Source organism: Spea bombifrons, chromosome 2 (assembly GCF_027358695.1).
Source record: "Spea bombifrons isolate aSpeBom1 chromosome 2, aSpeBom1.2.pri, whole genome shotgun sequence".
Classification (NCBI taxonomy): domain Eukaryota; kingdom Metazoa; phylum Chordata; class Amphibia; order Anura; family Pelobatidae; genus Spea; species Spea bombifrons.
This window is the reverse complement of record NC_071088.1, coordinates 98,693,358-98,708,332: the sequence shown is the minus strand read 5'-3', so window position 1 is coordinate 98,708,332 and position 14,975 is coordinate 98,693,358. Positions and strand designations below refer to the sequence as shown.

At 37.4% G+C, this 14,975-nt stretch overlaps 1 protein-coding gene across 1 annotated transcript in view; it reads left to right on the top strand.

Moving 5' to 3' along the window:
- HS6ST3 (heparan sulfate 6-O-sulfotransferase 3) overlaps nt 1–14,510 on the top strand; it is a 215,674-nt gene extending 201,164 nt beyond the window's left edge. Inside the window, exon 2 of the mRNA XM_053455363.1 lies at nt 13,503–14,510. Coding sequence (XP_053311338.1) covers nt 13,503–14,211 — 709 coding nt within the window. The 3' untranslated portion in view covers nt 14,212–14,510. The remainder of the gene's footprint in view (nt 1–13,502) is intronic.
- Nucleotides 14,511–14,975: the final 465 nt, after the last annotated feature.

The following is a 14,975-nucleotide window of genomic DNA, read 5'->3' as shown; positions in this document are numbered from 1 at the left end:
GCTTGAGTATCTGATTGCTATTAATTTAAAATGAGGCTTTTTTATCAGTCATACAGGTGTTACTGCATTATTTAATGGTTGGATGGTTTTATAACAAGCTTTTGTGATGCTGTTAACGCAATTTCAGTTTCCGATTGTGCATGTCTGAAGTAGCACAATGTTCAGTATAAACTGAAGCACTTGCATGGAATTACTGTGACTTCTGATGGCTCCGATGCTCATTCGGCCGGATCCTTATTATAATTCTTGTTTTCCAGTAATGCTTTCCCAGAGGTTGCAAATCTTAAATTCTCATAAAAGTAGAATTTCCACGAGTAAAATAATAATAATGCAGAGGTTAATTACCCCGGTAATTAAAAAGCATCAAGTTATTTGGAAGCTGTCAGTTGGGATAAACTGTTTTATATCCTCTATGCACTTGGATTAATTTGATAGGGAAATCTGTAGGTCAGTACAATATGTCTCGTTATGTTCTACTGTCAAAATCATTTCCCTGTTGCCCTGGAAGTCAGAAAAGTTTGCAATTATAAGGATATGGCTCTTGAGATTTAATATGCACAACATTAATTAGAAATGAAAATAAAAACGAGCATGGCACATTGTTAAAGTAGTTTACATCATGTTTCCTTTTGAAACATACAGATCATGTCCATTACATGCATTGTATTGAATTTAACCAATGTAAAAAATATTATAAAATATGTTGTTGTGTTTGTATTAGTCGCTATAATGTTTCCATTAAGAACAATTAAGCAAGCTTCTGATTAAAGGCAAACCCAGCCAGAACCAGTGTGGATCCTAAATATTGGGTTTTATATTCCCAGTTGTTATAATCAGAAATAAAATATGACACATCAGAGATTATTCATTCTAAAAGAACCCCTTTATTTTTTGGTAAACAAAATAACATTTTAAATATAATGAGTAAAGTGTTTTACGTTTGCTTGTAAATTCCCTGTGTTTGTGCTTTTTCCCTATTGATTTTGTGGAATATAATCTACTTGCCAATACTTAGAAATGTCAAAAATAAGCCATAACATATTGGCAATGATCAATTCACATCTATGTGGTAGCGTTCCTAATTTCAATTGACGATGAAAGGGTTATGTCATCTGTTAAGGTTAATTAGGCCTTTTGCTGTTACTGCCAGTTTTCATCTATCGATCATCGTCATCAGTATATGAATTATGTTTTGCTGGGTTTTCTATGGGTGTTATATATAGTATGTACAAGAGCAAATCACTATAGCAATCAATGAACAGTTCTTCTGACTGTGCCAATTTACTATACATATCCCTCCAATATTATAAATCCTTCAAATATTTGTTATATTTCTGTGTCAAGGAAGTGCATCAATTACTTGTTTCTTAAGATATGAATGTTAAATGTGGACTTTCATTTTTATAACCTTTGAATGGAATCCCCAATTTTCCTGATATTTGGTGATTACTGTATGGTTCATTATCTACTTAATGAGACTTAATGGCAGTAGGACACAATGATTGTGAAAGAGTATACATTATATTTTCAGGATAGGCAGATGAAAAAGTGGCTCATTATATATATATATTACACACATGTGTTAGATGCTAACATGCTAACAGTGTAAATCATACACAATATGGACAAAAGTATTGGGGCATCTGACCATTTAACCAACATGGACTTTTATAACATTGCATTCTAAATACATAGACATTAACAGCTTCCACTCTTCTGGGAAAGCTTTCTACAAGATTTTGGAGTGTTTTGAGGGGATTGTTTCACATTCCAGTTCATCCGACAAGTGTTCAATGGGGTTGAGGTTAGGGCAGTCAAGTTCTTCTACACCAAACCCATCCAATCATGTCTTCACGGACCAAAGCATTGTCCAAAATGTCTTGGTATGCGGAAGGGGACATACCAAGACATTTTGGCCAATGCTATGCTTCTAGGAACAGTTTGGGGAAGGCCTTTTTCTAGGATGACTGTGCCCCAGTGCAAAAAGCAAGGTCCATAAACCTTACTACATTTGTGTGAAGAAATGTCTCAATATCAAATCCTAAAATAATGTCCTTTTTACTAAATTGAGTATTTCTATTACTGTTATTCTATAGACTCTATACTTGAAAGTGCCCCTATAATATTAGATCACCTCAATGCTTTTAAAATATAATATGGTGTGAAAACTATATATGTATTTTTTCTCCAATGTAAAGCTTTCTGTTTTAAATCCCATCTTGCTCCAAAAGTTTTCAAAATCTTCACACCACTGACCCTCTCCTTCTGCCCCATTCCCCTTTGACCTCCTCAAAGCAACAGGGTCCGCTTCTCCTATATGTCTTTAAATGTGTTTATGTTATTGTCAATTCTGTATATTGTCATTTTTATTGCTGTTGTTACTTTTCACTGCCCCCTATTGTGATACAGAATCTCCAGGCGCTCCATAAATTTTTTGTCTTACCTGTCAACATAGCATATAACAATTTGACAATAACAATAACTTTGACAGCTATCAAGGTGACATTCATTCATGCCAAAAAATCAGTCTAAGTACATTGCTGGCATTTGCTTAATTGGATAATTAAGCAATTTATAAGAACATTAGGAAGAAAGGTGCACATAAAATACCCTCTAATATTTCTAGTTGCATGTTCATGTAATTTCACTAATACAGTATCGCAGTCTTATACTTCTGACCTAAAAAACAAATACAGAGTATATTAATATAGCCATACTTTGCTGACAGGACCAAAGTCTGAGCAGTACCTTAGAGGCTATTTGTAGGAAAACACCTAAAACCTCACTGGGAGATTGTTTAAATTATTATTTGCCTACTCTTGTGAACCATAAGAGCTTTCTGTCTCTGCCAACACAGATCACTATATAAAAAAGATGTGAAAACCAGTGTAAGTAGAATAGATAATATAAAAATAAAAGACTTTCCTTCCTTATATTATACTGGATACACAGCCACAACCCTTAACAACACTCTCCAGGTGTTAAAAGTTACAAACACAATCCACTTGGGGGCGCTCGCATAAACCAGTGTTAATTGATATGAAAAAAAAACAAGGAAAAACTCTTAATAGTGTAGAAATAAAACAACAAAACTACAAAACTTGTGTTATATCTAGACTATTGGAGTTTTTCTTTGTTTTTTTCATATCATTTAACACTAGACTTGTGCATTTGTCTTCGGGCGAACATGAAAACGAACACGAAGAGTGTGTTTTCGTGTTCGTTCCGAAGACACGCCGAAGAGAAGACAGCGGCGGTAAAACGTAGGCGAAGACGAAGACACACACCACGAAGATCTTTGTGATCGTCTTCGTCTACCACTCTCCCTGGTCCCTTCCCCTTCTAACTTACCTTGGCATTACGGCATCGCGGCAGTTCACGGAAGTGAAAATCCGCAGGTTCGCCGTCACGGGCTACAGGGCAGTGCGAATGAGCCTATTGGTCGCTTACAGGGACCTCCTCTGGCATCAACCAATTGGTTGATGCCAGAGGAAGACCCTGCAGGTGACCAATAGGCTCACTCGCACGGCCTTTGTAACCCCTGACAGCGAACCTATGGATTTCCGCTCCCGTTAACTCCTTCGATGCTGCGTTAGATAACGGGAGCAGAAATCCATAGGTTAAAGGGTTGTGCAAGCGACCAATAGCAGTGGTGGAACTACCGGGGTCGCAGGGGTCGCGACTGCGACCGGGCCCTGGAGTTCTGCCAGCCAGGGGGGCCCAAGGGGTGCCGAGCGGTTGCTGAAAACGACCGCTCGGCAACTCTTGGGCACCCCTGACTGACAGAAATCCAGGATGCCTCTGCTTCCCGCCGCCACCGCTGCCGCCGCTGCTGCTGCCGCCATCGCCGCAGCTGCCTGCCTCAGAATACGAAGATTTTTTTTCCCCGAAGATGAACATGAAGAGCCCCCTGGTGCCCAAGTCTATTTAACACAGGTGTATGCGAGCGCCCCCAAGTGGATTGTGTTTGTAACACAGATCACTATACTGTTGTTTCCCTACAATGTTTCAGGCCATCTGGGTATCATATCATGCCCATTTGCTCACTCACAGGAACTTTGGCAATTTAGAAGCAACAAGTGAACGGATTTAGGAGGCCGCTCTTAACACTTAGTAATGGACAAACTAAGAAATGTAGTACATACTGTGTTGTTTTTAATGCATTAAAATGACAAGTTCTTTTAAATTTGTAATGTATTGCATTGTTCTTTATCTACTAGGGAAGCCTAGATGGGCTTTATAGTTCTTAGCTGCTGTCACGTTTTATGTCTCAATTTCTTTTTATTCATTAGGGTTGTTATAAGGGAGCGCTGAGTAGCTGCATAAAGTGTCCCCATCCATTAACCATTTCTGTCCCCTTAGGACTGCCTTGTCGTCAGAATCCAGCATCGCTAGGTATGACATGTAACATTGTCATAAAACAGGTCAGCTGTGATACCTACACTATAGAAGCCAAATTTGGAGCAAAATATATATTTATTAATTTGGGGGGGGAAGCATGGGACCTGAATGAGACAAGACAGGAGATGGTAAGGAAAAAATGATAGGGATAAAAAACAATAGTCACAGGAAAACATGTTTGAAGAATACTGGTCTACAAAGTAGATGGGGATTTGAAGGGAGTAATATGTTCAGACCAAAGGAAGTAAATCGGAAATGGGCTTGAGGTGGACAAGCATCTGTAACTGGGCTAAAGGGACAAAGTGTCATTGCTTATCTGTTTGTTTATTCCCTGCTTTGACAAAATCAATTACTTACACCTGTATGAACTAGAGGGGTATATCCAATGATACAGGAGCTGAAAGCCATTAAATTGTGCAGCACAGATGTTACAGAAAATATACCTACATTTCAGAATTTGTCAATTTTTAGCCTGTCCTTGCCTGATGAGGTTAAAGAAAGATTGAAACATCTGTACGTAGGTAACTCTCAGGCTGATGCACTCCAACCCTATGACAACAGGCATATATAAATAAGGACCTTCAAATACCATGAATGAAGAATCACAATGTGAAATACTGTGTGTCTATGTGTGAACATCTTTGTCATTTTCCGCTGACGTCGGGGGCGTTCCCGTTGACGGCAGCGGGAAACACCCCCATTTAAAGGAAAAATGGGCGGGGAGCGGGGCGTGTCAAGACCCCACTGCCACGACTCTTGGCCCGAAGAACCAGAGAAGCATTGCTCACCCGGCAATCTCCGGGTCAAACCCGGAGAGTTCTCAGGTATGATGATCAGGTGGCAAAAAACTATAACAAAGTGTAATTGCTTGTGACATGTTTAGTTTGAAAGAAGCTAAGATCTCTTCAATCCCATTCCATACTTACAAAAACTTTCTAAAGTGGTGGCAAAACTAGAAAAAGTGTAGAATTTAAAATGCATTGACTATTTTACCTCAGGGAAGCTGATATCTGTGGAAAATAGTGGGACAAGGTGTCAAAACTAGAATTTTCTTATCAGTTTCCTGCCCAGGATATCTTTACTTTATTTTTGCCTGCTCTTACAAAGGCTACCTGATTCAATCAGTAAATTAAGTAATGCAGATCCAGATAACAGTTAGGGTAACTTCTTTATTATATACACATAGGGTGGGTTTGAATGCATATAAATTGCATTAAACACTATATAGGCATAAGTAAACTATAAAATGTACACTTTTGTGAAAGCAAAACATCCAATTTAAATGCATTCACAAATGTTTTTATACTGCACGTTGTGCAGTGATATCTTATTAATACCAAAGGGTTCATTTATTAACATTCATATACAGTTCTATACAAAGTCTGTCTCAGGCACTGTGTTGGACGATTGAATTTAGTTTAACACAATATGTTCAGAGCAGCTGGCATTCATGTCTGCTTTGTTTCAGGATCTGTTATAAGCCAATGTCAGTACTCCATGGAATATGAAGAGCTGCTTTGAGTGAAAAGATTTATTGAGCTGAGAAATGACATGTGATCGAAAGTAGCCTGGCAGCAATGCCTGCAACAAAGTGTTTCACTGAGAGATCGTTTTAAGTCTGATATTGATTGGTGTAAGATGGATGCTTCTTGAAATGGTATTCTTCGGTGCATCATTGATCTTCATATAGCCTCACCATGCTTCCCCAAGTGTTTAGTTCATGATGCTCGATGATAAATAAAAGAGCCGCATACTGTCATGCACTGCTGTTTCTCATGTAAAATGTGAAGGGATCTGTTGTGGATCATACCTCTAAAAAGTTTATTGAAGCCTGTCTACTTTGCCAGGTGTTATGCCTGTATACTGTTAACATTTCACAGACTAGTACATTTTAATATAATTTCCAACATGCAATTACATCTAACAATATATAAATTGACATTATATATATATATATATATATATAATCAATAGACCTCTGCATAGATTATGGATAGGGCATATTCTTAACAACATGACCATTCCTTCCTTCATTTGTAGATATGTAAATATGGGTTTGAAATATATGCACTTTACATGCTGAACACTTCTATAAGTATTAGCATTGTAAGTAATATGTATTTCAATGGAGTGCAGCTCATACATGAGAGCAGTGATGGCATGCTCTAAAACTAAAAGCTAGCAGTGAAGAAGAAACATGGATCTTCTAGGCCAGGTGCCTGGGGTGCATAAGACCAAGGAGCTCTATTAAAGCAATGGCAGCAGGAAGTTGAGAGAGTAAGTAGCAGCCCTTAATATCCTTCCTCCTGTCATATCCTGTACATAGACAGGGAGTGCTACACGAAGAGCTGGAGTGCCTGGTGGAGTATTGAAATTTCAGAGATAGGTAGAAGAGTGCCCTGCCCATACACTATATGACCAAAAGTATGTTGAAATCCGTCCTAATTATTGGATTTAGGTCTTTCTGCCACACTCGTTGCCAACAGTTATACAAAATCAAGCACATCTCTATAGACAAAAATTGGCAGTAGAATGGGTCATACTGATTTTAAACGTGGCATGTTCAATGCCACATTAAATGCCACCTGTGCCGGAGTTTAGTTTGTGAATTGTCTGCCTTGCTAAGTCTCCCCCACTCCACTGTAAGTGCTATTATTGTGAAGTGGAAGCATCTAGGATTACAAGTGGTAGACAACGCTCATTCAAATAGAGGGGCTGCTGAGTGCTTAAGTGTGTAGCATGTAAAAATCACAATTCTTTGTAGCAAACTGACAGTATAAGCAACATAAGCATTAGCACTGTGTGTCGGGAGCTTCCAATAATGGGTTTTCATGGCCGAGTAGCTGCACACAAATTGAGGGATCACTATGTGCAATGCCAAGTGTAGTTACAACCGAGGTATGCAAAATTGCATCTCTGAACGCACAACACGCCGAACCTTGAAGCAGATGGGCTACAGCAGCAGAAGACCAAGAACAGAAAACTAAGGCTACAATTCGCACAGGCTCAAAATTGGAGAATGGAAGACTGTTTCCTGGTTGGATGAGTCTCAGCTGTGACATTCAGATGGCAGGGTCAGACTTTGGGGTAAACAACATGAAAGCATGGATCCATCCTGTCTTGTATCAACGGTTCAGGCTGGTGGTGGTGTAATAGTTCTCGGCACAAATTAGGCTCCTTAGTACCAATCGAGCGTTGTTTAAACACAACAGCCTACTTATGTATTCTTGCTGACCATGTCCATCCCTTGATGACCACACTGTACCCATCTTCTGATGGCTACTTCCAGCAGTATAATGCATCATGTCACAAAGCTCACATCATCTCAACCTGGTTTCTTGAACATGACAATGAGTTCACTGAACTCCAATGGCCTCCACAGTCACATATCTCAATCCAATAGATCACCTTTGGGATTCGCATCATGGATGTGCAGCCGACAAATCTGCAGCAACTGCATGATGCCATCATGTCCATATGGACCAAAATCTCTGAGGAATGTTTCCAGTACCCTGTAGAAAGTATGCCACAAAGAACGAAGGCAGTTCTGAAGGCAAAAGGGGGGGTCCAACCCGGTACTGGCAACGTGTACCTAATAAAGTGGCCAGTGAGTGTATATCACTTTGTCTTAAATGGTATGCACTTTTGTTTTTCTACAAGTGATGTAATATTAATAATAATAGTAATAATAATTATCTGCTAGAACTGAGAAGCATTTTGCCTAGGCACATTAAACCTAAACTGTATGGACATTCAGTAACCAAAAAATAGTATAGCATGGTGTATAAATACGTATTTTTTATCATGCACAATTATATTGTATTTTTATTTCTAAACCATATTGCGTCATCATCCTTTTCTGTCATTAAATTCTTTTTCATACAAAAACAGAAAGTGCTTGTAAGTATTCATAAAGGTTCTACAGCTGCAAACAGCAGGGTGTTAATCACTTTCACCACCTAGATGCTCATATACAAATGATAATTAGCAATTGGACAGGGGCCCCTTGGTTACTAAATTCTCCTGTTACTTGTTCACTCTTAACACCTCTTATTTGCCATTTTAATTCCATGGAAAGTATGTTCACATAAAAAACAACATTATCGGCATTTCTTAAGAAAATGTCATCTCATATGGTGTTAGAAACAGAAAATTAACATATATTGCTATACAAATAAAAGGAAATTCTCTTAAATGAACTTAAATGAATTGGTGTAGAAAGTCCACCTGAAACCACATGTTTTAGCAAGGCGATGTAGAGTAGATGTGGGAAATGTTAGAAGCAGAAACTAGACTGTGGATCCAGGAATAAGTACAGATATAGCCAAGATAATTCCAAAGGGTCTCAAGTAGATCTAAAAATACAGAAATGTACCCGTGCATATGGATAGTTGTATTTATTTCTATCATTTTTGGACAAGAAACTAAACTAGGTGGGGAACACAATAATGGCTAGGATGCAAGATAAAGCACTATATTGTAGGAGGAGAAAATGTGGAGAAAATTCCAGAGGCAGGTGAGCAGAAGGCCCAAAAAGTTTAAAAGGGTGCTGATCTTGCCCTTCATAAATACTGAAACAAGTTAAGGGGTTGTAAAGAGTTACTGAGAACAGTAGGTGGATAGCGAAGAGATTAAATATGTACAATTTGCTTACACAAGTATAAAGGTGTAAGACAGGACTGGCTTGGCCATCTGGTACACAGGGCAAAATCCTTTGGCCAGTAGGGCCTAATACCTTCCCCACCTACAACTCCAGTGGAAGATAAGGTCCTGCAAGATGCAGCCGCTTGTTGTTCCACTTCTGATTAGCATTGAAGGGAGGGAATATGAGAAGTTCTGTTTTGGAGTGATTGAGTTTTAGGAAACATGCAGACATTCAGGTAGAGGCAGATACAAGGCAGTTAGTTACTCAACCTAAGACAGAGGCAGAGAGATTGGGAGAGGATAGGTAGATCTGGGTGTCATCAGCATACAGGTGATGCTACATCACTCGCATACTTTCTACATCACTCGCATACTCTCATTATTTGGCAAGCTTATCTCATCCTTTGGCTTTCAATACGAAAGCCAAAGGATGAGATAAGCTTGCCAAATAATGAGAGTATGCGAGTGATGTAGCAGAGGGAATAGATTGAGAAGTACACATTGGGGAGAGTAGGAACCCTATACCACCACCCTTCCTGTCATCAGGTCTGTGAGTGACATGGAGGCCACCATAGGAGAGAGCAGCGGGAAACACAGTGTTACAAGAGGTTAGCCAGGTTTCAGCTAGAGCAAGAAGATGCAGGGAACTAGAGGTGAAGTGGTCATGCAAGGCTGTTATTTTGTTACACACAGAACATGCATTCCAAAGACCACTGTTATACGGAGAGTAGGAGGAGTGTCAGGGTATGTGGACAAGTTTCTGAAATATTGAGTGGCAGAGTATGAGGAAGGGATCAACAAGGGAAGCCCAGGATTTTGGGAGATATCCCCAGGTGTTAATAGTAGGAGAGAGTGAGAGAAGGTGGGAATAGGACTTGTGTGAGTGGAGAGATTGCTGGGAGTGGGGGAAGATGGAGGAAAGAGAGGAGGGAAAGGTGAAAAATGACATGAAAAATGGCATGAGAGAAGGGAGGTAATGAGGGAGCAATACAGACATAGTGTGGAGGTGCTAGTGACTGGTGAGAGATACTTGTTCTACTGACAAATACATTGTAAGTAATCCTGGCAGCATAGTCAAGCACCAACCTTTTCAGTCTGTTGGTGTGTGTAGTTAATCTTTGATGCTAAATGACAAAACTTCCAAGTTCGTGGTTAATCTCTTCATTGCTTGAGTGCAAAGCTTCCATGTGTGTAGTTAACCTTGTCAGTGCTGTAGAATAAAATGCAGTATATGTGTATTTTACCATTTTAATAGCGCATAATGTAAAAAATTGCCAATCTTATGGGTGGGTGTAGCATCACGGTTGCCATGCAGAGTGCAGATGTTATTAATAACCTTAGTATGTGTGTGTTTTGTTTGTTTTTTTTGCTTTAATTTTGATGAATATAAGTTGCTTTATTGAATGCTAAATTGGAACAACAAAGAATTAGCCTGATTTGATGCATAAACCAGAATGTTATTTTTTATTTATGAACTGCACATTTATGAAACGTTATAGGCACAAAAGACACAATGATATTTTCTTACAAATTCTGTCTTAACTAATCATTTATATATATACACATTTATTATACTATATATTGAATGTTTTTTAAATGAATTTGCACTGTTGGTTTTATTCACTTTTATATTATGCAGTTGAATTATTGAGGTTTATTTTCTGATTAATTAATTTAATACTCTGAGTTTTAATCACACGTTGTATCTTGCCTGCATTGTGTAACGCTCACATATTTGGTACTTAAACTCTTTGATATATGAGTTTAATCTATTTTTATTGTTAGTTTAGTCATACTGCTGTGCACATGCAACAAATCACATGCCTTAAAACTACATATAGGTATTATATTTATTTCCAACCACATGAAAAGTGCGTTGTTTTGTGGCACTGAGCAATTTTATTCTTGCAAAATAATTTTGTAATTAAATACTAGGTGATCAATAAAGTGCATGGTAAAATAGGCAACCTATTCTGTAAACATAAGGGATACTATGCCTCAGTCATGCAAAATACCTCAAAACATTACACTACCTTTTATCTTTAGATAAATATGTTTTGGCTCCAACTGGACAAGGCACATTGAGTATTTTTAGCCACATGAAAAAAAAACACAACACAGTGCAGCTCATGATCAAGATAACGAGGTTAACTGAAACACCACCTATACCTCAAAGTGGAATCAACATATGGAAAAATACTAAAACAATTGTATCAGTCCTCAGTAAACCACAATGACATTTGGAAATAGCAGTTTAGGGAAATAAGAAAAATCTAGAAATATATGTGACGGTATAAAAACCACTTTTAATAAAATCACAGCTGTCAGTCTGAAAAACCACAGGGCCCTTGTGGCTAGACTCAGTTGCTTGATTAGCACAAAAATAATAAACAGAAAAAAATACCAAAAAATATATAGTAAAACATATAATAATATAACACTCCTGATCAATATTGCTACACGGTTCAGGCTTAATGAGTATAAAGTCCCATAAAACAAAAACCTATAAAAATTGTATCCAACTAAAAAAGACTTTTCCTGCAATTGTCCTGCAACATGAATTTGTATCAACAGTGTTTCAGCACTGAATACTTCAAAACATCGTGCTGATATCTGTAGAAAGATGTCCTCAAACATTCAGTATGGTATGGATCCCTTGGGGTAGGCAGTAAGCACAATGTCTTTATAGAATCACTGGCCGGTGCCTTATTTGGTAAAAACAGATGTTCTTTTTCTTAACGGATCATAAAAGGTGGTACACTGTACCGCTCACCATCTGATGTTAGACCGGATTTTTGTCGCTAGCAGATCTTTTCCAGTGCAACGCTCCAACTGGGAGATATGGCTCTGGATGGAAGGTAGCCTCTCACACAGGCGAGCACACTGGCAATCACCGGCGTCTGACGTAACAGTCAGATGATATCCGTCAGTTGTTAACTGTGTGTAGGACGAAATCGCAAATGTATCGGTCAATTGATGATAACCTCTGTTTTATAGCCTCTCTCCGCAGAGACTCACATCTGTGTGGGAATCTCATACTCCTGTGTAAAACAATCACGTTTCAACCAATTTCTTCATTGTGCAGTTCACAGCTAAACCGGGCAGTGGAAAAAGTATTATAACTTAACTTATAACTTAAGTAAAATGTTCTTATAGAACCTCCTGGCTTAATATTCCATACACCAAATCAGGACACTTGTGTCGGGGTATGGTTAGAAGTGGGAAGGAGGCATTGCCAAACACAGGAGGGGGCTTGGACTGTATGGGGTCAACTTGCAGTACTTAACTACAGAACATTGGTGGGATCCCATGTTAGAGCTGCGATGGAGGTGTATGTGTGTGTGTTGGCCCTTTGTAATGCGTAGTAAAACATCACTTACAGGATCACAATCCATGAAAAAAGCCACTATACCACAATTATAGACAGTGTGTTTTCTGGAAACTCATTCTTAAGGCTGAATGCAATACTAAAGGTTTATTAATTAAACTCATTGTTTTAAATATAGGTTGGCAGCCCCCGTTGTTCAGATGCCAAAAAAGCAAAATAATATAGGTCCACAGGTCCATTCTCAAGTAGCATGCCCTTTTGATTCATTATTTAAAATTTATTTTAAAATGTATTTAGAAAAATATATTTTTGTAATCATTAATCATAACACAATTGGAGCCTGAGAAGGGACTTGCATAAGAGGGGTTAGATGGGCTGGAAGAGATTAATTATTTGAATTTAATGAATCAGGACTATTTTGTCTTGAGGTACCTTGTCAGTAAATTAAGTGTTTACACCACCGTTCAATTTTGAGTCAAGATTCCCCAAAAGACGGTACATTATGATTCCCCTTAAAATAATGAAAACTCATTATAAAGTATGTATTTGGATTGTCCCACTAAATTACTTATTGATCTATGAAATTGTAGAAATATCTGTAGTTAGAAAATTCATAATATGATCTGTAAACCAAATGCTCTATAAACAACAATAATATTGCATTTGATGTAAAATTATTTATTTTAAAAAAAAATAAGTAGGATGGCAAAGAAAAAACATCTTATAACATAGTATGTTATAAGAAACATTTCATTGTAGACATGGATCAGTTTGTAAACAAAATACCCCTGTGTGAACATGTCTAATAGCTTTATAGTAGATAGATGTGGTTTGTAAAAGTAGACAAGGACAAGATGCTATAAATTACAGTGGATAACACCATGAAACTACAGATGAAAGACTATACTAGTAGTCTGGTAAGCACAAAAATTACGCTAACAATCAAAACTAGTATTTTATATGTATTATCTAAAATACTGCTTTGAGATTATTTGTGAATATCAATCAATCATCTGCCAATGCAACACCTTACCACTCAAACGTTGTTTTTTATGTATAATAAATCATCTAAAATAGTGAATTTAAAACATTTTTCTACTGGTAATATTTACATTCTGTTCTATTTCAGGAACTTTTATTATATTACAATGTTGAGAGACCCAGTATCCCGTTACCTGAGTGAATGGAAACATGTCCAAAGAGGTGCAACCTGGAAAGCTTCACTTCATGTCTGTGATGGAAGAAGCCCGACACCTGATGAACTGCCTACATGTTACCTTGGGGATGACTGGTCAGGGGTAACATTACAGGAATTCATGGACTGCGGCTACAATCTGGCTAACAACCGCCAAGTCCGAATGCTTGCAGATCTCAGCCTGGTTGGGTGTTATAATTTGACTTTTATGAATGAAAGTGAAAGAAATGACATTCTCCTCCAGAGTGCCAAGAATAATCTAAAGAATATGGCTTTCTATGGCCTAACTGAGTTTCAAAGAAAAACCCAATACCTATTTGAAAGAACATTCCATCTCAAATTTATTTCTCCATTCACTCAATTCAATACCACTAGAGCTTCAAATGTGGAAATTGACGAATGGTCTCGTGAACGTATAAAGGAACTTAACTTTTTAGACATGCAGTTGTACGAGTATGCGAAAGACCTCTTTTTACAGCGTTTCCAGTATGCCAGACAACAAGAACACCAGAGGAAAAGGGAAAAGAGAAAGGAAGAAAGACGACTTCTAAGAGAACATAAAGTTCTCCAGTGGCACAAAGAGGATAAAGCTACAGATGTTGTTACTACTGAAGACTATAACAGTCAAGTGGCAAGATGGTGATCTCAGCCTTTAACCAGATACAACATTGGGAATAACCAACAATTTGCTATTAGATTTTTTTCAGCACAAACACTTACAGTCAAAATATTATATAAACTGGTGAATTATTTATTTAAACAGTGTCTTTTGTGACGTTTCCTTTCTTTGACAGCAAACACTGAAATAATTAGATGAAAAAGAGGAAGAAATATACTTATGAACATTTCCTAAATGAATTGCCCTTATGGACATTTGATTTGTTATAATGAAGTATTCATATAAGAAAGGAAATATTCTATAGACTTCGAACATCTGCATAATTGTAAATTTTATTTTTTGTTTTCAACCTGCACTATAGTTTTCCTAAATTTAAAATGGTATTGTCATATACTAATGTGTGAATGTTTTTGTGTTTTCATTTTTGTTTTGCTGTAGATATGTAAATGTGCAAAGAGATATGAAATAAGGATGCATAGTATGTCAGATGAAGTGAAAATGTTAAACAATGAGCCAAATTTCTTAAACTGTGGTAAAAAAAAAAATTATTTTAAATTCTGGGGGGAAAAAGCACACATTAAAATGTACAATGACCACAAGGTAATAAAATTAATCTAAATAATATGATAAATATATTTGTTTAGCAATTAGTTTATAAGAACAAAAATATTTTGTTTTATATTCTGAAACAAGCACATAATACATGATGATTGCAAGTTAATAAAATTAATCTAAATAATACTACAAATATATTTGGGTAGCTATTTGTAAAACATATTCCAAGTTTT